General features: G+C 36.9%; 5 protein-coding genes across 7 annotated transcripts; 4 read left to right on the plus strand and 1 right to left on the minus strand.

Moving 5' to 3' along the window:
- Positions 1–938: 938 nt before the first annotated feature.
- On the plus strand, positions 939–5307 carry LOC137722823 (uncharacterized). Of its 2 annotated transcripts, none has more exons than XM_068461923.2 (6): positions 939–1367; positions 2270–2551; positions 2645–2723; positions 3623–3750; positions 4385–4625; positions 4884–5307. In XM_068461923.2, exons 2-5 carry the CDS (start codon positions 2300–2302, stop codon positions 4616–4618), a joined length of 693 nt encoding a protein of 230 aa, XP_068318024.2. In that variant the 5' UTR covers positions 939–1367; positions 2270–2299; the 3' UTR covers positions 4619–4625; positions 4884–5307. The 2 variants fall into 2 exon arrangements, with proteins under 2 accessions (XP_068318024.2, XP_068318025.2); XM_068461924.2 differs by having other exon boundaries at positions 2270–2539.
- A 491-nt stretch (positions 5308–5798) lies between these two features.
- Positions 5799–8090, plus strand: LOC137723732 (Pentatricopeptide repeat (PPR) superfamily protein). Its single transcript, XM_088692097.1, has 2 exons — positions 5799–7101; positions 7210–8090. Exons 1-2 carry the CDS (start codon positions 6207–6209, stop codon positions 8049–8051), a joined length of 1737 nt encoding a protein of 578 aa, XP_088548223.1. The 5' UTR covers positions 5799–6206; the 3' UTR covers positions 8052–8090.
- Positions 8091–9535: 1445 nt separating this feature from the next.
- Positions 9536–12050, plus strand: LOC148697256 (uncharacterized). The gene is made up of 6 exons (XM_088692101.1): positions 9536–9672; positions 10267–10539; positions 10649–10715; positions 10996–11087; positions 11304–11585; positions 11820–12050. The coding sequence occupies exons 2-5, from the start codon at positions 10306–10308 to the stop codon at positions 11547–11549; spliced, it is 639 nt and encodes a 212-aa protein (XP_088548227.1). The 5' UTR covers positions 9536–9672; positions 10267–10305; the 3' UTR covers positions 11550–11585; positions 11820–12050.
- A 733-nt stretch (positions 12051–12783) lies between these two features.
- Positions 12784–16158, plus strand: LOC137722970 (uncharacterized). The gene is given in 11 exon segments (XM_068462109.2): positions 12784–12936; positions 13025–13127; positions 13210–13273; positions 13401–13502; positions 13606–13670; positions 14131–14205; positions 14397–14476; positions 14592–14808; positions 15394–15449; positions 16069–16117; positions 16120–16158. Coding segments are annotated over 11 exon segments (903 nt in total). The 5' UTR covers positions 12784–12883.
- A 1689-nt stretch (positions 16159–17847) lies between these two features.
- On the minus strand, positions 17848–21237 carry LOC137722969 (pre-mRNA splicing factor domain-containing protein). 2 transcript variants are annotated; one of them, XM_068462106.2, is made up of 4 exons: positions 20801–21237; positions 20546–20672; positions 20255–20425; positions 17848–19106 (listed from the first exon to the last, which is right to left on the minus strand). In XM_068462106.2, the coding sequence occupies exons 1-4, from the start codon at positions 20986–20988 to the stop codon at positions 18018–18020; spliced, it is 1575 nt and encodes a 524-aa protein (XP_068318207.2). In that variant the 5' UTR covers positions 20989–21237; the 3' UTR covers positions 17848–18017. The 2 variants fall into 2 exon arrangements, with proteins under 2 accessions (XP_068318207.2, XP_088548224.1); XM_088692098.1 differs by having other exon boundaries at positions 20255–20419; positions 20801–21156.
- Between the last annotated feature and the right edge of the window lie 1432 nt (positions 21238–22669).

Consider the following 22669-nt stretch of genomic DNA (forward strand, 5'->3'; position numbering starts at 1 on the left):
CAAATTGGCAGAAATACGTTCTTGCAATCGGTAAATGTGGTACAAACAACGATATTGACTCTTTCCTTGTACATAAGCAGTCTTGTCCCACTCAAGTTTGTTGACCCCTCTTTGAATCAATGCTGGCAAATCTCTAGGTATACAAAACTCAACATTATCTTTAATAACCTTTCTTTTATTTAAACATTTTTCGTTATTTAAATTGAATGGGGAAGGGTTATCGAAAAAAGGCTAAAATCAATATCGGGCTAAAATTTTAAGTCATGCCTATAGAATGATAGAAGCTGTTTTTCGATTATGGTAATAATGTATTATATTTATATTGAGTTTTATATTTTGTGGTTGACTCATTGTGTGGTCTGGCTCAACGCAGTATTGTATTTGTGTTAAGTTTGATACCTAATTAGTGGCTGACCCATTGTGGGGCCTAACTGGATTATGCACAGAATAGAATATCATTGTTTAAAAAGAAAAGAAAAAAATAATTTTCCAACAATACTATTTTTACTTCTATATTTCCTTCAAATTTATTGCATTCATATTGCATACGATATACATTCTTTTATATATATTTTTTAAATTCCATATTCATTATATGCATACTATATACATTTTTCCCCCTTAGTAGAATGCAAAACATAGTCCAACATCCAAAAATAATTAGATGGAATGTAATCATAAAATAAAAGGAAAATTAATGGAAATGACTTGAAAGTTTTGTGTTTTAATCAAAATAACAAAAAAGTACTGTAAGTAAATAGTACCATGAGTGACTTTTTAAAGTAAAAAGTTCATTTTTCGTTAAAATAAAAAGTAAATCTCTCGTTAAAACTTCCTAAAATAAAACCTCCAATAAAAAAAATTACTAAAATAAATAAATATAATTGTCAAACTCGTAATTCGCTTAAAAGAAAAAAAATCACAGCAACCTCCGGTTCACACTCACCGACCGCGAACTCGATTCGTACTCGGCCCATCTGCATTTGACTTTTTCCAAATAAAACTCCGGAAGAGAAAAGGGAAAGCAAAAGCCACTCATCAGACTTGAATTTCTTTCTCTCAACAAAAACAAACAACAATTTGGAATTGGATTTTCCAGGAAATCGTTTAACATAACAGTGCTTCTTGATTTGTCTTAATCGCACAAGCAGAAATTCGGAAACAAAAAGGAAAGACAAAATAAAAAAATAAGGAGAGTAAGAAAGATACATCGAACTTTCTCGGCGTTGTTGTATTTTGTCCCCATTTCCTCGCCGTTCTTATCTTTCTCTGCTTCGGCTTCTCTGTCTATATAAATCGATTTGGTTGCGTGAGAAGAACATTTCTGTTCTGCCCCTTTCGTTGTTCTGCTCCTCTCGCCGGTAAAGGTACGATTTTTATTTATTTTTTATTTTGTTTGAAGTATTTTCTTGGGTTGAATCTTGATATTCTTGATGGATGATTTCTGGGTTTTGGGTTTTTTGTTGTTTTGATTCATGGGTATTTATTTTTCCAATTTGTACATAACATGTACATGTGTTTAGAACTCTGTATGTATGTATATATGTATGTATGTGTCTGTGCATATATATAGGTGGATATTGTATCACTATTGTTTGATCGAATTGGAAGGATCGTTTTGCATTTGAAGCCAGATTGATTTAACCACTTAAACAACAAGGGGTTAATTTGTTTCTGGTGGCACTAGGTTAATGGACTAATTTTGTTGTAAAAGGGCCTGTTATTGAATCTTGTATTGTAATAATGAGGGTTTTCTATATCGAAATTTAATTAAATTAAAGAGAAAAACCCCTTTCTCGCATACAAAAGAACAGGAAAGCGTTCCTAGCAGTGCCAGGAATCAATTTATCCCAAAAGATTCTGTAACGTCATGACCCTAAGTTGGTAATAGCATTTCCCGGTAAACATGGTTCCAAGAGATACGTTGAAACTGTCGATGTAGAAATCTGATATTGTAAATCACTGTTTTTGGAATGAGGTTTTGTTTTAAGGTAGCTCCGTTTCATTGGGTGGTGTAGGTGTCTTTCAGATTTTGTGTTTGATTTGGATGATTGGATCTAATTAGAATTTGCAAAGTGGAAAATGTATTTAAAAGTCGAGACCATAGACTGATGCTCGTTTACACATTGATGTTCTCCCATATGTAAAGGAACACGTTACACTTAATAACTTTTTTAGCATGCTGTCTTACAGTCTTACTTTATGATGTGACTGCTTACATGACTTGTCTCACGTTTTACTCACACCCATCTGTTCTTTGTATGTGTAGCACATAGCGCGGATCCATTTCTGCAGAAGCATGGCCTCACACTCATTGGGGCAATCTACAGAAGGGAAAATGAGGAATTCTCAAAGGGGGAAGATGCCACTAATTGTGGACCTCAACTATCCAGCTCCTTCTGAGGACACGGTTCTAAATGCCAGATGTTCTTGGGACAATAGTCAACAAGTTCAGGATGAAATACATGGTCAGTCAGAAGCACAAGCTTCAAATGATTGTGAGGTTGTCGATGATGAAGTGGTCATAATTTCCCCAAGGGTATATGCTCAAGTATGAGTTTTGGATTTCTTCTATGATTCATTTCTTTATATCTTGCATTATTTCTTTACGAGCATACTTATTGATTCTTTTTCCTGCTACCAGGCCAAGAATAACTCCAGGAGAAACCTTGAGGTGAGAGATGGGCCTGCTACAAACACTGAAAGGCAAAATGGCCATACAGGTTAGGTTTCAAAGTGTCTTTTATTCTTAAATCATGCTTTTATACGGTTTGATTTGAGTAGAATTGATTATTTTTTTACACGTTTAGAAGATCCCCTTGTATGTGTGTGTCGTATTGTCCATAAACAAGAATTGTTGTGCTTTGAACCATGAATTTTCTCGTCTTTGTTTGCCTGTGATTGTGTGGCAACCTGATTTCCTCAAACATTAGTAATTTCTGTTAGTTCATCTAAAATCCAGTTTACTGAAGTTGTTTTTGATGTATATAGTAAGCTTTTGAAGATCCATTACTCTGCCATTATTCTGTATCTAAGCAATTCAGTATACCTTATTTTGCATTCTGATGCTTTTGGTTCTAATTTCTCAAGTTCGTTTCGTTTGACATCATCCATTCATGCTTTATGGTTCACTAGTTTTGAAATGGAATGGGGTAAAGAACAAATGAATTTTAGGAGTATAAATGAGTAAAGGATCGTCAACAAGGGTGTTCTAGTGCATTTTAGATTCTTATCCAAGACTTGTATCATTGTTTGTATGAACAGTTACACCACATAGAAAGCAATTAAATTTGGGTGTGCAGTTTTTTCCCCTCCTGGTTCACACATGATCTATTTAATTTTCATCAATATTTGAAGTAATTATTTCAAAGTGAACTTAGTGATTCTTGTGATTGTTTACATCAAAACCCTGAACCTTATCTGATACTTGTGATTCTCTGTTAAATTTTTAATTTATTAGTGCCACTTTTTAAAAGGCATATCCTTTACATGCGTGCGCGCGCGCGCACACACACTTGTGTAATAAAGGAGGTCTTGAGCCTTGCTTTATTCTGCTCTGTTAAAGTTTTTTTGGGCATCTCCATTACTTGAAGTCTCTTACATTTTCATATTTAATCATCAGATGTGCCACCTCAGTTACCTCTACCTCTACTTCCTCTTCATTGCCACAAGCGTAGAAGAACTTTACGAAATCAAGCAGTTTTGAATTGGGAGCATCATTTTAGCTTGGAAGACAATGACGAAAACAAGGTGATACGACTGTTTCCTTTCATGATATATCCTCATGTGGGAATTTATGTTTTTAATCTTTTTTCATTGGTGTTCTCATAAAAAAGTTGTCTAAATTTGTGTCGCTATCTTCCTTTGTTCTTTGTTTTGTTTGTTGTTAGGTTGTTTTCTAGATATCTCTAAACTAACAGATATTTGTATGAAGTGTAGAGCTCTGTTTATCAATTTGAGCATGATACTGAAAATATCCTTGGAAAATAAATTTTGGATAGAAGCTTGGGGGTGCTTCAGTTTTAAAACTGTAGTGATGACACAATCCTTAACGTAAATTTCAAAATAATTAGTCTTTAGAAAGTGTTAGAAGGCCTCATGATTCACTATTTTACTGAAGCGGAAGGTGTTAAAATTTGTTAGTAAATGTTCTTCGGAAGGTGTTAGTGAATAACCTCTAGAAAGTGTTAGAAAGAGTCAAGTTCTGTAGAAGTTCTACTTTTGATTAATTGGTTTCATGTGACCACTTATCCACACAAAGCTTGGTGAGTTGTTCAATAATTGTAATGACAAACTCTGAGTTTAATAAAATTATCAGCCTTCATCAAGTTGCTAATTGTTTGTCAAAGTTTTATTGCTAAATCCATGAAGTTTTCTGCTGCAGATAAAGGAAGTGTCTATTCCAGAACTTCCTGAGAACACGCCACCCCCAGAGACACCCTCCTTCAGCTGCCCAATATGCTTGGGCCCGTTGAGTGAAGAAACCTCAACAAAGTGTGGTCACATCTTCTGCAAGATGTGTATTGAAGCCTCAATAAAAGTTCAGCACAAATGCCCAACTTGTCGTAAAAGGCTTAGAAAGAAAGACACCATCAGGATATACCTGCCCACCAAATGATTGCGGGGTACATTTCTTTCTTTAACGAAGCTGATTATTATTCTGACCTTTTAACTTCGAATAGATGATTTTGTTGTAAAACACTTGGCGAACCTTATTTTTCAAATTTAGGGGTCTTTATGAGCAATTATGTTAAACCATAGGCAGAAAATGAGGAAAACCCTTCCCCCTTCGTGTTTGTATTTGCATATTTGTCGGAGATGCTTGATCGACGCTCCTAATTTTCATCTAGTATGGCTAATTGATTCCTCCCCGTTTCATGCAGGTGGCTAGGTATCACAGGGAAAGGGCAGTTTTGGTGAAGCTTGCACAACATCTATTGATTTTCCTACCCTATTAGGTTTGTCATTTCCTATGGGTCTTCTTCTTGTATTGGGGCTGCCTAGTTCTAGAATTTACAGGTTAACTAGCTCAGGCATATGTAAAGTTCAGACACTCTCACATCTGCGAAAACTGTAGTGCCGGGCTTCGTCGAAATAGTTCCTTCATGACCCTATTTTTTTGGTATTCGGTTAGCAGACGGCAGGCAGCACTGTACTGAACCATAATAGCAAGGAAATGTTTTGTCGACGAAGTGCTGCTTCTTGCTGTCTCTGTATTGGATTATGATTGGACACTGCTATTTTTTCCATTATGTTTTGTTTCGTCCATGTGCCTGATTTATTTATTTCAAGGTTATGATTTTCGCAGTCTTTTAGCCACTAGCGCTCCAAATTCCTTTTGGTCGCTGTATTTTTTTTGTAACTAAATTGATCCCTGTGTTTACACAAGTCCTTGCGTTTAGAAAATGCCCGTGATACGCACGTGCAGGGGCAACTATTCTTTTCGTTTTTTACTTCAAACCATGTGGCACCATCTGATTGGATGTGGGGCCCGAATACTTGTGCCACATCAAGCCCAATCGAGCTACGTGACTAAACTTTTAAACTCTATGCTAAAGAACTTGAGACAAAATGAAACAAAAATCGAATTTGTGAGGTAAGTTACAAAATTTAAATTTCTAAGGAGAAAATAAGAATAAATCGAGTTCTAGAGACATAATAAATAATCCGTATTATAATTTTATAATTTACCAATCTCAAATATTTTCTTTATTTTTGTTATAAAAGTGGATGACTCACATGAAGAAATATGCAACATCCACCACTTTTTAATAGCCAACAAATGTTGAAGCTGTGTTGCCTACGTTCACATCTATTGGTGTTGCCTACGTTCACATCTATTGGCCTTAACAGAGAAGATATAGTGTTCTTATGTAAAGGCTTATCAGCTCACAAATATACAGATAGAGAGTAGAGAAGAAAGTACGCAATCTCTTATTTCCATTGCTTTGTAAATCCATCTGATAATAAAAAAGATTACTACTGATGACCCGATGACGTAGGCACACTTGTTAAACTTTGTAAATATTGTGTCTTATTTACTTTATATTCTACTGCACACATACAATTGATTCACAACAATTTTCTCATTTTTGGACAATTTTTTATAAGGTATTCTTATTCACACAGTACTCAATTTTCTACCGCCAAATCAAATGAATTTAGTAACATAGTAACAAAGGTGTTTGGGGAGGGAGAAAATTTGAATGTCGGGAACCAGCATTAGCAGCAAGATCAACCCTTTCCACGGCGGCGACGGCATCTTCATCCTCCTCTCTCTGTTTCACAAACACACCACCCTTCACCATTTGAAGCAAATTCACTCCGTCCTCGTCACCTCTGGCCTCTCACACAACTCTTTCTTCCTCGACCAACTTGTGACTACCATTGCAGCATCTCAGCCTACCCATCTCGCCTACGCTTCGCTACTCGTCGACCGCATCGAAGCACCCGTCACTCACTTATGGAACTCCATCATCAGAGCATTCTCTGCGAGTTCACAGCCTCGGAGGTCACTCCTTTTTTACTCAAAAATGCGCACGACTGGCGTTGCTCCGGACAAGCACACCTTCCCTTTGCTTCTCAAGTCATTTTCCAAGTTGAAAAACGAAAACCCATTTCAGTTTTACGCTCACATAGTCAAGTTTGGATTGAGTTCTGACCAATTTGTGAAGAATTCGTTGATATCTGTGTTTTCTGGTTGTGGGTGCTTAGAGTCTGCCTGCCAGGTGTTTGATGAAAGTTCCCAGAAGGATGTGATTTCTTGGACTGCATTGATTGACGGGTATGTCAAAAATGATCGGGCTGTGGAAGCAATGAAGTGTTTTATGGAGATGAGATTGATGGGAATTAGAGTCGATGAGGTGACGATTGTTAGTGTTCTTTGTGCTGCCGGAATGGCTGGCGATATTTGGTTTGGACGCTGGCTTCATGGGTTCTATGTAGAAACAGGTAGAGTACAATGGGATATCTACATTGGTAGCGCTCTTGTGGATATGTACATGAAGTGCGGCTACCATGACGATGCTCGTAAAGTTTTTAAAGAATTGCCAATTAAAAATGTAGTCTCTTGGAGTGCTTTGATAGCAGGTTATGTGCAATGTAAGAGATACAAAGATGCATTGCTAGTTTTGAAATACATGCTTTCAGAACATGTCAAACCTAACCAATTTACATTGACAAGTGTGCTTACCTCTTGTGCTGACTTAGGGGGACTGGATCAAGGAAGGTCGGTTCACGGTTATATATATAGGCATAAAATACAAGTGAACTCATTACTTGGAACGGCATTAGTAGACATGTACGCAAAATGTGGGTGCCTTGGTGAAGGTCTATCTGTTTTCCAAAAGTTGCCAACCAAGGATGTCTTTGCTTGGACTGCCGTAATTAGTGGTTTGGCAATGGGTGGTAATGCTTTAGACGCATTGAACTTCTTCTCGCGTATGTTACAGAGTGCTGTTCTACCTAATGAAGTTACTTTCATCGCTGTGCTTAGTGCTTGTTCTCATGGAGGTCTTTTAGACAAGGGATGTAAGCTTTTTGAATCGATGAAGGAGGTTTTTCATTTGGAGCCTAATGTAGATCACTACGGTTGCATGGTTGATTTACTTGGTAGGGCTGGGTACTTGGAGGAAGCACGAAAAGTTATCGAGGACATGCCAATGGTGCCTTCAGCTGGTGTATGGGGAGCTCTGCTCGGTGCCTGTATGATTCATAAGAATTTTAAGCTAGGAGAACTTGTCGGAAATCATCTGATCAAGCTACAGTCTGATCATAGCGGAAGATATGTACTTCTGGCAAACTTGTATTCGACATGGAATAAATGGGAAGCAGCTTCTGGCATAAGGAAGCTCATGAAAGGGAAACGCGTCGAGAAGATAACAGGGTGTAGCTGGATCGAAGTGAATGGTGCAGTTTTCGAGTTTACTGCATTCGACGAATCGCATTCTGAATCGGACGATATATATGTGATGTTGGACAACATGTTCTTCCAACTGAAACGGGCTGGTTATGTTCCAGATGCTAACCTATTTGGGTTTGACATTGATTAAAGTTGACGAGGGTGATCACTGGTCAGATTTGAACTTTTATTGCAGTCATAGTTCAGTGCGAGTTTGATAAGATAAAAGAAAAGAAAAACTAAGGATAAAATCCCTAATACTAATTAAGATTACTAATTGAGGAGCAAAAATGCATGTGCGGTGCTGCGGGTTTTAAAGACCATTTAAGATGATTCTATTGCTTGAATACATGTAGTTTCATATTCAATTTAACCAAATAACGTTAAAACTATTTAAAATTCAATTTTATACACCATTATCATCCAAAAGATGAACCAAATAGCGTCGGACACATTTCTAAAGCTTCAACCATGCAAAGTTGAAATTAAATTACAAAACAATACCAAAGTTTTAACCAAAAGAAATGTAACAACATTACCATTCATTGTTCAAATGAAAACCCGACAACTTCAAGTATAGCCCTCACAAACTTGTACCTAGCTTATATAATATGAAATGGGACGAGTAATATGTCCTTGAGCAATTCGGGCTAGAAATTAGTTGAGTTTAAGTTGAAATTGGTGGGCAAAGCATCAACCCGATCGAACCAATACATCATTGTGTTGAAGTCAGTTTAGATTTGGACAGATTTTTACTTTATTCTAACTAGCCAGGTTGGGTTTGAAATCAGGTTGGCATGAGCACCAAGTTGATCTAACCCAAATTGTACCCCTATACTAGAAGAAAAAGGTTGTCGCTTTCTTCTCATGTCCAATAAACGTCAAAGTATGATTCTTTTCCCTCTTAATCTTTCTCCCCTTCCACTCCCTCTTATTTAAACGGCTACGACCAAACCACATCAACATTTTGTTTTGAAATTTTTATAAAGAGAAAAAGAAAAAGAAAAAATGAAAGTGTGAGAGGAGAAGAGGGAAGGAGATGAAAATATGAGGGGAGATAATGCTATTCCATAAACGTCGGACAACCCAGACATTGGAGTATTTATTTTCTTTCCTCTTATATCAATTCTTGAAGTTGGTGCTATCCACACACCTATTTTTACCTTTCACACATCCCTCTCAATTTTCGGTTGTTGGATCGAATGAACTGAAGATGATTAATAGACAAAAATTAACAAAAGTGTGCCAAAGGTAAAAAAAAGGTGCGTGAATAGCATTACCCTTCCTGAACGACATGGAGATTTAGCACCATCTCAGCCCAAGCCCAAATTGTTTGGGCTATCTGTGTCGATAGAAAAAAAGGAGGCCGATCCAAATGGGTCGTTAGAGAATCCAAATTCAAAAGTGCAGCAGAGCGTTATAAGGAATGCGCTGAAGAGCGGGAAGAAGAAAACAGGAAAGAAATGTCAAAAGAGAAGACGCTGAAACGGAAACAAAAAAAAAAATTCCCAAAAAAACTGTTCGAACAGAAAACGAAGCAATTAATTAATTAAATAAAAAAATAAAAAAGAAAGAGAAAGAGGAAGAGAAGAGAAGAGGAGAGTGAGCGAGTGATCGTAAAGCTGTATGTAAACATTGATTTTGTTTCCTAAATAAGTTTTTGGGTTTTTGAATTCCAAGAAATAGTTTGCTCAATAAATTCAATTATCCCCCTTTCTTCCAGATTCACCGTTTCTCTCTCTACCTTGCCTTTCTCTCTCTACAGGCCACAGGTATGCCTTCTTCTTCTTCTTCTCTGTATTTGTTGGAGGATTTTGGATTCTGGGTTTTGATTTTATTCGCTGTTTATTTATTTATTTATTTTATTCTCCAATTTATGTGTTTTTTGTTCTTCTGGGTTTTCTGAAATTTATGTGTTTTGTGCTATATTAGTCTGTTTAATGCATGGTTTAGGGAAGATTTGGCTTAAAAACGAGAGCAGTGGCGTTACAGCCGACCGCACTAAGTCGTAGTGTTTAATTTGAGGATACGAAAGTAAAATTGAAACCAGGGAATATACTGTCTTTAACTTTTGAGTGCATTCTGATTAAATTTGTTAAAGAATTTTATGATTGTTTTTAATTAGAATTTGTTGTAATTTTTAAGATGTCTGAGACCCCTTTTTCTGTATGTTTTTTAAATGGTAATTTCGAAACGAGAAATTGAGCACCAAATCGAAGAACATAGTAAGAACCGGAAAGAAAGCGAAAATCTGTTTATTTTAGATGAACTATCATGGGGAAATTTGGTGGTGAACTCAGAATTGGTCATCTTTCTTTTTTTTATTCGAGCGATATTCTTATTAGTATATGTTTTATGAACGTTAGGGTGTGAATTGAAGACTAGTGATATATCAGCCTGTTAGCATGAGTACACAAGGATCTAGTGCATATCGACAATGGAATCTAAGAGACGCTCAAAGGGGAGGCATGAGAGATTTGGACCTCAATTATCCGCCTCCTCGCGAGAACATGGCTCCGACTGGTCCATTGCGAATACAAGCTCAAGGAAGTGGACATTCTCAAGGACAAGCAACAACCGCTGCGCATCTTGTTGATGATGATGATGTTGTTGTAATATCACCAAGGAAATTTGAAGAAGTATGATTTTAGATTTGAAGTAGGATGAATTTTATCTTTAACATTACATCTTATACAAAAAACGCTTAGAGTTGATTTCAATTGTCTTGTGTGTGTGAATTAATTGTAGGCGAGAAATAATGCTCGAAGAAATCAGTCTCAAAGAAACGGTAGAGTCATAGAAGGTTTTTCTGAAGGTGAGAATTCTTAATGGTTCTTTTATGCATGTTTGCAGTGTGCTTGCAATTCTTACATTATGCAAGCATAGAAAGTTCAGTGACAATTCACTGTTTCTTTACGTATATTTTTGATTTATGCCTTGTTCGGTATCTTGCTTCTGATATTTGTAAATTTTTAGTTAGGGTTCATACACAGTTCCACAACAATGAATGATGTTTGATGTACCATCCAAAGTTCGTTATGTCTTATTTAAGTCTTCTTGGTTGCACTGACCTACTTATAATATACTATCGACAGAATTGACAAATTGGTGCCAACTTGGAGATCTTGGAGCTTTCAACTGGGACCTTTCCTTCAATTTCGATTTCATCAACAAAGCAGAGGATACTGTAAGAAGCGTCCCTAAGTTATTACGATGCTATTTCCTTGATTTCTTATATAATCCTTTTGTTGTCTTTACTTAGTGTAGCATATTGACTACTTGTGCTGGACATATCTGATGAATTCTCGTTTTTAAGAGCTCATGTTGATGTTATGAGTTCTATTATCTAACCATCAGATTGGTTTAAGTTTCTGGAACTAACCTTGGAAGTTTCGGATGGCAGATACCTAGTGTTTCGGTGACTCCAATAGTGCCCCAGACCCAGAATGTGCCCCTGCCAGAGGCACCTACCTTTACTTGTGCAATATGCATGGGCCAGTTGATTGAAGAAACGTCAACAAAGTGTGGTCACATCTTCTGCAAGGTGTGCATTGACACAGCCATAGCTACTCAACACAAATGCCCTACCTGCAGGCATAAACTTAGAAAGCGAGACACCATCAGGGTCTACCTTCCAAGTAGCGGTTAAATGGATTTTTTACCTCCTAGCAGCGGAATTTTATAGGTGGTGGTGTAACTGTTCTTGTTTTTCTCAGTTTTGGTACTAATTCTCATTGACCAAAATGATTATTTCATAATCTCGCTCTTTCTCTCTCTCTCTAGTTTTTGACTGCATCAAACTAGAAGCTTTCTCTGCATATTTGTTGATTTATTCCATCCAAATGTTTGATATTTATTGAAGGTGACCACGTTCCTAATTTAGTCTAATCCATATAACCCTCGCTTTATCTTCGCGCAGGAAAAGGTCTGTATTCTTAGACATTGCTAGTTGATCTGACAGATTCACACAGCGGTTCAGCTGCCCAAAGGTTGCGAATCTTAGGTTTCCAGTCGAAGACATTGGTTTTTCAAGTCTCCACAGTTTCCGTTTTGAGCTTTCGTTCGATAGTTGTATGGATTTATTCAGTTATTCCGCTACTGGGATGGTTTCGGTTTGAGATTTAATCGAAAACAGGCTTAGATGTTGTTATCCTTAGCTTCTTACATTTTGTTACAGGCAGAAGAACTGGGAAGGCTGCCACTGGTGGTTGTGGTTTTCCAACATTTTTTGTAACAACGTAATTTGGCCGTCGGTATAAATGGAAGTTTTGACAACAAATATTTTTTACCTGGTTTGAGCATGTTGAGACTAGACTTGTCAATGAATCGGATTTTGAACGAATACAATATCCAAGTTACTCAACTGACAATAGTAGAGTATATTTCTCTCTCCTATATTTTGGATGCTATAACGTTGGTGTTGAAATTAATCATGTAATTTAAGTAGTAAAATTTTCAAATTATTGTGCATCATTAACATGGGTTATCGGTAATAACATCCTAAATTTGACTATTTAATGGCATTTAAAAAAAATGTAGCCTTCGTGTTTCAAAAAAAAAAAAAAAAAAAAAAAAAAAAAAAAAAAATGTAGCCTTCAAGAAGTGCTTAAGTTTGAAACTTCTGTGGCGTAGTTTAAATGAATTTAGTATACACTATCTTTACCATGCTTAAAAGTGCTTAAGTTTGAATCCTCTGTGACTTAGATAAATTTAAATTATGAAGAAAGAAAGAATTTGAATCTGGAACGTAGTAGGTTGAAAGAGAATATATATATTTTTATACACATATCCAATAAATATAATGAAGCCCAGCTTTCTAGTAGCCGGCCCAATTCCTTAAGCCCATAATTTGCGGCGTCCCTTTTTTTTTTCCGGTTAATATCCGCAGCTTTTCAATTTTGCAATTACTCTTCTCAAATTTTGAATTTCGCAGCTCCATTTCTGTGCACGCAGAGGGCGGGAGCGAGAGCGAGAGAGAAGAAGATGGAAGATCCAATTTCTTCTTCAGAACCCCTCGACCTTATCACCCTTCGGAGGTCTCTCTCTCTCTCTCTCTCTCTCTCTCTCTCTCTCTCTCTCTTTCTTTTTGTTTATTTTCTGAATTATTGTGGTTTAATTTGGTAGACAAGTGAGAGAGCTGGAAGAGGTTCTCGACCAAGATAATATCTCAGAATTAAATCCTTCAGAGTCTCAAGATGTACTCAGAGACTGCGGCCTCCTCCTCCAGGTTTTCTCGAAATTTTGCCCACTTTTTCGTCCAATTTGCTACCATTCTTCGAATTTCCCTCACCCTCCTTATAATTCTGCAGAGCAGACTTGAACAGATAGTGTCGGAATGTTCAGATGTCGGTCTCTTAGAGGATCAAGATTATGGTAATTAACCCTTTAATCTCTCCGTGTTTGTGTTAAATTTTATTGGGCAGTCAATTTTCGTAAGTGGGTTTGTGACATTTGATACTGTAACTTACTGCACAATGTGATTTGTCCAATTTTTTGGTAGAAGCGTACTTGGGACGTTTCGAGCAGGAGCTCAACTCTGTGCAGGCTGAGAGCACCAAGGTCTCCAATGAAATCGAGGGTCTTATTCAAACGCACGAGGAAGGTGAAGATTCGGTGTGATGTTGCACGCCAATGTGCATTGAGACTTTTTGTATGGTGTTTTCTTTGTTTATTACTTTTTTTGACCTTTTCTTTTGTATATGCAGATTTTCATCAACTTGATATTGATCTTGCGCAGTTGAAGTGTTCATTGGATTTTGTTGCAAAAAAGGTTGGGTTCTGTGGGTGAAACATTATTAATGCTTTGATTCAGTCTTTGGTTGTATGACAAGTTGTGCCAGTCCATTTGGTTGATACAAATGAGTTTGAATGGAGATCTATAATTTGTTTTTCCTCGTGAGTCTGTGGATATACATGTTGAATTGGATTACAATTATCATGCTGTATGATATTGTTATTTAGCTCTTTATTGAAATACTATGTGTAATCCTTTTTAACCACAGTGTTCCAGTTGTGCAAAGTTCCCAGATTTCTGTGTTGTAACTTGTAGGACTTTACGCTTTCTGTGATATCTTGTTGATTCTCTCTTAGTCCCTTTCTTTTTCTCACTTTTTCTCAACTAATCCTGCTTATGTATACGATATCTTTCTTCCCACAATTTGCGAAATTTTGAATCTATTTGGAAATCACATATGAAGTCTCTCAAGAGAATATCTGTGTCTCATTTGCAGGATCTGGAGAAAGAAAAGCGGGATGCAGATGTAAATTACATTAAAAACGGGAAAGATCAGTTGGATCAAATGAAGGTGAATCCAGACAAATTTGAGGTTTCATTAACCATCTTATAATATCATTCTGTTTACTTCTAGGGTGCTTAGATTATTATACATACGGACTTTTTGCGATTGTGTCTTGATTCTTATGTAAGGAGTTCGTTTATTTGACAAATTTCCATTACCCTTTCACCATTTTAAGATGTTATGTGTTTAACTTGCAGGTACTTGAACTTGAAAACCAGATTGAGAAGAGCAGTAAAATTTTGAAGTCTTTACAGGATTTAGAATATGAATTTAAATGGTAACTTGCCACTCTGTCCTTGCTTACCATGCATTATGTGTGGTGTTTTTATTTTATGATGATATAGTTATGAACTATTCTTTTATATCTTAGTTGATTTGTTTAATTGATGTAGGCTTGATGACACAGAAAAGATTGAGGATGAATTTACAGGTCTTAAGGTCATTTCTTTTGGGGAAAACTGTATTCGGTTGTCAATTAGGACATACATTCCAAAGCTAGAAGAACTTTTGCCCCAACAAAAAATTGCCGATGCCATTGAGCCTTCTCATGTAAATCATGAGCTACTTATTGAACTTCTGGAGGGGACTCTGGATTTAAGGAACGTTGAGGTATCACAACATGAGATTATCTCGACTTATTTTCTTCATGAGTATTGTTTTTCAATAGCGTTTATAATTAGAGGCATTACTTTAACATCAAAGCAATTATAGGTCTTAAAAATGTTAAAAAATCTTTGAGAAAGCTAATCATGCTTGATCCATTATAACGAACCTTGTAAGCATGAAATATATCTTGAGTTTTAAACTTTTAAAAAGTCAACCACTTTGCTTTCACTGGTTGTTTGTGTGGTCAACATCTTGTTATTTGTTTTTGTGAAATTTTGCGGACCAATTTTTCTGCAGACATAGGATTTACAAGAGTTTCCCAGTATCTTATCTCTTGTAAGATGTGCCCTTCCACTATACAACAATTTTGTAAATTAGGAGTTTTGCCCTAGTTTGTACATAAAAACCAGCCATCGGTTCATTGTGTATCACCTTTTCTACACTTTTTGAGGGTGGTATACCTGTATTTGATATAAGGGCTACATCCTGGTCGATCTTTTAAGTGAATTGCTAAAGCTCTTGTGTTTAATATAGGCATTATACTATAGATCTTTTAAATGTATTGCTAATGCTCCTTAATTTGTACAGATTTTTCCAAATGATGTGTACATAAATGATATTCTTGATGCTGCAAAGTCTTTGAGGTTTGTTTAGTATCTGTCTTATGATTTTGTAACATTTCATTGTTTCATTCTTGTTGTCATGGTTTATTTGTCTGTTGTTTCTCTTTTCGCTATTGCAATTGTTAGTGTTTCAATAATTAAATGGCATGTAGTAATTACAAATCATATAAAGATATCTTGATGGTTAGACGGGAAAATAAAGTATCAGATATTATCATGAACATGGTTTTCCAATTCAGGACCTGGCAGACAGCTGACACTATGGAGCTGATCACGATTCACAACACACACACACCCTTACATTGCTGAGACATATTCTTGAACAGATTTCTCTTTCTATATGTTTTAATTGATTTAGTCTTTGATAACATATATATTTGTCTTAAGCGTGTTCTCTTTTCATACCAAATGACTGGATAGTAGTTGCTGCCTTTGCTATCTTGATATACTTGTTGCATTGACTCATGTTTATTTGCTGTACATGGAAATGAAAATGTAAGGTTTATTTAAATATTTGTCTTAGTAAGTATAAATATAAGACAACCTTATATCTATTTACTTTCCCACCAGAAGGTGAGGTTTTGTAAAACAAAATTAACCAGCATGTTATTTGATACAAATCATGAAATCCACTTTGCAGTAAATCTTCATTGCAGTGGTTTGTAACAAAAGTGCAAGATAGAATTGTTCTATGCACCATGAGGCGACTAGTGGTAAAAAATGCAAATAAATCAAGGTGAGACTAATTCCTTAACAATTTTGTCCATGTATGTTTTTTGCTCTAAATAGTGTCCGACATAATTCAATTCAATGTTTTCACTAATTTTTTGTAATAATGTTTTGTAATGTTTTTGTTCTTCTCTCTAGTTTGTTTTCAAAGTCAAATGAGATGGGAGAGGGAGATGAGGGAGTTAATAAAGCTGTTTTAAAAATTAAAAGTGAAGAAATCCAAATTGTTTTTAGCTTTACAAACGATTATATCTATTCTTCTTTTTTGCTCGCCTTTCTCTTTCCTTAATTAAGACAATATTACCCACAGAGCAGTAAATCTTCAAATGTTTTGACACAAACATTATTCCATGCAGACACTCGTTGGAGTACTTGGATAGAGATGAGACAATAGTGGTTCATGTGGTTGGAGAAGTTGATGCATTCATTAAGGTTCCACAAGGTTGGCCATTGCTAAGTTCTCCACTGAAACTGATATATCTCAAGAGCTCTGATCAACATTCAAAGGGAATTTCTTTAAGTTTTCTGTGCAAAGTTGAGGTCAGTGTACGGCTCCTTATCTCTCATATTAGGTCCCTGTGTCCTTCTGGTACATGTAAGTTTCGTCCAGGAGTTTCTTATTAAGTTAACTTCAATTTTGTTATAATATGCATGCCCACCTTTGAGTTATCTGCATCTCGGACCGCAAAGTAATCAAAACAGTAGAAATTGTGGATTCATTTTTAAGCAGGTAAAACCCAAAATGTGCAAGAAGTATGTGTTAAAAAAAATGTAAACAACAAAAATAAGAAGACATGTACAACAGATAAGGTAGAATACAGAAATGTTGAGTTCATCGTTTACAATGCTGTTGCATTTCGACTCTGGGTAAATTTGAGTAACTTCATCAAATTGAGGGGAGTTGCAACTTGCAAGCATGCCTAGTGAGATTAAACAACAACAACAAAGCCTTGTCCCACTAAGTGGAGTTGGCAGTATGAATCCTAGAATGCCGTTGAGCCCGGTGTTGTGCCCAGTCTTTCGTTAGCTCCAAGAACTTCATGTCTTTTCTTAGATTAAACTTTAGACGATTTTAGTTTTCTTTGGAATAATTGGAAGCTTATATAAAAAGTATATGAAAGCATACACTATATTTACATAAAAACAAGTTAACAGATTTCCCACAAGTTTTATCATATTTTTTCATACGGAAGAAAGGTCATGTATTCTTCTTATTGTCTCTACTATCGTCGTATCTGTGCATTTTCTCTAGTTTTGCATTGTGCTTTCTAGTGTTCTTTTTTGGTTCGTAGTGTCATCTCTGATGGTTTTGATGATTTAGGAACTGGCGAATTCCTTGGGTGTGCAAATTCGGCAGAGCCTATCAAGTTTTGTGGACGCAATTGCAAAAGTACTTGTCGAGCAGATGCGCGTACAACTCCATGCTGAGACTTCTCATATATGACTTGTATTCTTATCAGACATGTAGTCAATTCTGGGACTTCAACATTTTAGTATTGTCTTTGTGTGTCCAAAATTGTCCTCAACTTATTTGGGATAAATAGGATATGACGCTTTACCGCAGGGGCGAAAAGCATGCACCTTGGTGCGTGTTTGATCCTCATCGATTCCCCTTCTCCCTAACAATTAACCATTTAATCCACTCATGACATTGTCATAACAAATGTTTTTAAGTAACAGAAAAAATAAATAGACAGAAGGTAATTTGTTTCAGGTAACAAATGTTCATGCAGCTTCAACAAATAACATTACAAAGGAAAGGATTTAACTATTAGTACATGAAACGTACACAGAACCAATCGAGAAAAGTGAAGAATTCCTGGATCGACGGAAATGGATGAACAACAAAACACAACATCATTAGCGTCGAAAAGCATTGCGCTCACTTGCTTCAGGCCTGCCTTGCAAATAATGTGTTCGGCGACGTACACTCTCCTCAATCGTTGAGCTTCCACCCTTCTCGGCACCATAAACACTAGTTTGAACAGCATCCAAGAAATTCCTACCACCGGAGTTGCCAGCCCGTGTGGCTTCCTGGGCATCATTCTCCGCAGCCTTTTTCAGTCGTTTCCATCTTTGCTCTTCATGCAACTCAGCATCCATTTGCATCTCCTTTAGCCTAGCAGCTCGCTCTTCTTCTGAAAGTTTAGGAGCACCATTCCTACGCTTATAATGTGGTTCATTCCGACCTTTCACGGAATATTTTTCTACGTCTGAACTGTCATTTTTCCCCTTGACACCCCCTTGCCCATCCTCTCTGGCAACTTTTATGGAGTGATTCTTCTCACCACTATGTGCTCTGTCACGTGACACATCTTCAAAATTTGAATGCTTAACATGGTTCTTCTCACTTCGACGAGCTCTTCTACCCGATTCATCTTCAGAATCTGAATTCTTAACATGGTTCTTCTCACTTCGATGTGTTTTGTAAAGTGATTCATCTTCGGAATCTGAATGATTAACACGCTTCTTCTCACTTCGATGTGCTCTGTAACGTGATTCATGTTCAAAATCTGAATGCCTAACTGGGTTCTTCTCACTTCGACCTGCTCTGTAACGTGATTCGTCTTCTGCATCTAAATTTTTAACATGGTTCTTCTCACTTCGCCGTGCTCTGTAACGTGATTCATCTGCGGAATCTGAATGCCTAACAGGGTTCTTCTCATTCTGACGTCCTTTGTCACGTGATTCATCTTCTGGATCTGAATGCTTTGCATGATTCTCACTTCTACGTGCTATTTTACGTGATCCATCTTCGGAATCTGAATTATTAGCATACTTTGATATCTTGCGATGACTACTCTTCCTCCTTTCCACTTCAACAGTGTCATTTTCTGAATCGGATGCTTGTTTGGATGATGAGTGCTTGCGGTGCTTGGATGTGTGATGGCGCTTCTTTCGAGGTTCCTTCTTGTAATCTTCTTGCTCCGAGGGCTTCTTTGCATCTACCTTTTATTGCAAAAAATAAAAATATGGTCAGCATAAACATACCAGCTGTAAATAAAATCTGGTGTTAAAAGGCCGTGACATTTTTTTCCCTTATTTCAATGTTTCAAACATTGTAGCTTGAATGTTTCTCTTAAACAAATCATAAGCATCCGTAAAACCCTGATAAACATAGCAAAAGACTCAAAACGAGCATAGTAATAAATTGCTAGTGTTTGCTGGGGGTGAAACGCATGCCCTGTGAACAGATAATCTTCTCAAGTAAAAAAATTGGAAACAACGAAGACTTGTAGACCTACCAAGAGCATAATCCAAAGGACAAAAAGGACTTCCTCTGAATAGAAGGCTAGCTATAGTGATGTAGAACCAGTATCGGATTCTAGGGTTTTGTAATTAGAAGGCAGAAAAGAGAGGTAGGAAAAGAAGAATTAGAAGGAGAAGATCGCAGGAAGAGAATAGGCTGCTTGCTTAATCATTCAAACCAGTCTATATTGAGTTACAAAGCCCCTATTTATAATAATCTAACCTCATAGCACAATAGGACAGTAATCGTAATCCCACTCAAAAAAGTAACGTAATCATAATCCTAGATGAAATAGTGGGCCACACATGCAACCAATCCCACATCGAACATCAAGCGTGGAAGCTTGGTGTTATATTAAACCCGATAACTCAGACACGACACGGACAATGTTACATTAAACCTGGTAACTTGGGCATGGCACAAACCCATAGGATCCACAATCAAAACCCCCTCTGATACCATGTCAGATATTCAGAGAGACGGGCCAATGGCCCACCCTACCTACCCTGATACTATCCCAACTTAACCATATATTGTTAGGTGTAGTGTTTTATCACAAAAGACCTCGATGTTAGTAGGAGTAGAACCAATACACTTATATATTGTATTTAAATTCTCTCTCTTAGACCCTAAAACCTCAGCATCGAACCAAAATAGCATTGACGACTAAATTTTACATCTACAGTTTTGTTGTTTGTATTTAGAGAGGCAGAATTTTATGTAATTTGGACACTTTCAAATCATCAATTCATTTATAATTACTTTGTCTAACATAATAACTAATCTAATCTATTGTTGGTTAGAAAAGAAAAGGAAAGTACTGGTAAACATAAAAATTAGAACTTACAGATTTGCGAATCATGGCCATCTGGACAGGATTGTTTTTAATACGCGAAAGGGCTTCCTGCTCGCGCTGCCGGATCATAAGCAAAGGATCCGAGTGGAGCTTCCTCCAAGCATCGTTGGCAGATTGGGGCTTTTCTTCGAAGAGAGCTCCCGGCGCGGTTGGCTGCTGCTCCTGAATCAGTAGTCACAGAGGAACAAAGGATCAATAGAGAACGCGACTATGTAATTGCGGTGCATTACAGAAGATAGATGCATACAATTGGGAACTTGAAGACTTGAAATATCATTATACCTTGGCGGGGGCGGCCGTAGAGGAGGAAGGCGGGTCTTCGGGCTTGGGTAAGTTAAAAGCATCGGAGCCGCCAGGGCGCCCAACGGACAATCCGGAATCGTACAAGAACTCTAATCGCTCTTGCTTTCTGCAATTAACAATCGATCGGAGTTGATTAGAGAATTAACTCGGGAAATTAAAAAAAAAAAAAAAAAACAAAAACCCTAACCCTAAAAGAAAACTGAAAGAAGGAAGAAAGAGAATGGAATTGCTTACGGGACGAGGCCGGCTTGCACCTGGAGAAGGCGGAACTCGGAACGCTCGCGCTCCTCGACGATCTGTTTGCGGAGCTCGTCCAGCTTCTTGTCTTCGGCGTCGCGCTTCTGCTCCGCCTTCCAGACGTTCTCGATGTTCCGAAGGCTGCCTGTGTGCCATCCCTTCTTGTTCAAGAATTTCAACGCCATTCTTCTTCTGCAGAGGGGGAGGAGGCGGCGGCTGATTCAATTTCTTTGAAATGATAAAATTTCGAACTTCCACACTCGCAGTCAATCTCTCTTGTTCCTCACCCTTCTCGTTGCCGTATGTGTTTTGGAGAAGATATAGATCTTTTTGTTTTTTCCAGAACCCTGGTTATTATTGTTCCAAATTTGTATTTGGCCCTATGATGAATGAAATTCTACAGTTTGAAGGAATAAAAACAAAACTAGAACTCCAAATATTACACTATGACACATGTATTTTACATGAAATTTCATTTACTCCTTACGTTCTACTTTGTGACACGTGTAACATTTTAGAAAATAAATTTTGAAGAACCGTCTAATACAAAATGATTTTTACATTTTTAAGATATGAAAATGTGCCAGATAGTTTAATCTGAAAATAAAGTATTAGAATGAAAACATTGAAAACGCGCTCCAAATAATATCTTAAATGCAATTACATATAGTTGAGTTTTTGTTATAAAACTAATTGGTAATATGGAGAGTAATCTAACATTTTATAAGTCATTCTAAAGTCTATTTTTTGCATCAATGTGAGACTCATTCTCAACACGCTTTCTCACATGTGATGAACTTTCAAGCCTAACACGTGGACAACTGTTTGGACTTGATTTTACATTGTCGGCCGCGAAGAAAATGTTATGCCACCCATTTTTTCGGTCGAGATTGAAAGTTTGGTAGGCCTAAAAGAAAAAGTTCAAGTTTCTGAGCCAAAAATCAACTCAGAAAATGATTCGTCAAAGGAGTGTTTCAATGACGAACAAGGCCGATACACAGCTTCAGATGAAAAAACCATAACAATTGATATGGTAATTGGAGACGTGACCTTAGACGTCGAAACCATGACAGTCGATATGGTTATTGGCCATAAAGTCAACATGGAGAAAACCCATTTGGCGAAGTTGCTCGAGTTGAAAGCCGAAATTGGTGAAATAATTATGCTCAGGGGGCTCAATTTTTCAATGCATTTGGCAGCCGAAAATGAAAAATATTTCGCCAAGTCAAAAAGATTCAATCATTTTTTATTTGGCTCGGTGCAAAATCTGATTGAAAATTTTGATATAAAAAGATCTCGACTTGGAATAAAGCATCATTGGCCTCCTCTTGATTATGGTTCGGCCATTTTCATTTTCTTTTGCTAAAAAAAAAAAAGAAAAGAAAATTACTTTCTTAACCATTCAGCCTTTTAGGTTGATGCATAAAAAAAATAAGGGGGCAACATTGGTATAATTGGCGATCAAGTTTTCCTTTTAAACCTCGTCGAGAGAGATTATTTGCTGCGTTGTTGCATGTTTAATTCAATGAAGGACACGAGGTTTGATGGCTGGGATCTGTCGAATGATTGTTATTTGGTGATGGTTTTGCTGTTTTTTCTCGGCCATATGTTTTTCGCCAACCCTATTTGTGTGTCAACAATCTGCTCGACACTCGGTATCTATTTCGCTGTTGTTGTTGAGGTGATCATCAGCAAGAATAAATGATAATGTTCCCACGCATGTCGTATCAACAGTAAAGTCTAGCCAAAGTGGTTTTGTGGCTCCGATCTTCAATAGGAAAAAAAAAAAAAAAAAAAAAAAAAAAAAAAAAAACCAGAGATGACTCAGTGGTCATGGTTTTTGATGCGCTGCCTCAAAAAGAAGAC

Source organism: Pyrus communis, chromosome 4, assembly GCF_041283825.1.
Source record: "Pyrus communis isolate YQ-2024b chromosome 4, ASM4128382v1, whole genome shotgun sequence".
NCBI lineage: Eukaryota > Viridiplantae > Streptophyta > Magnoliopsida > Rosales > Rosaceae > Pyrus > Pyrus communis.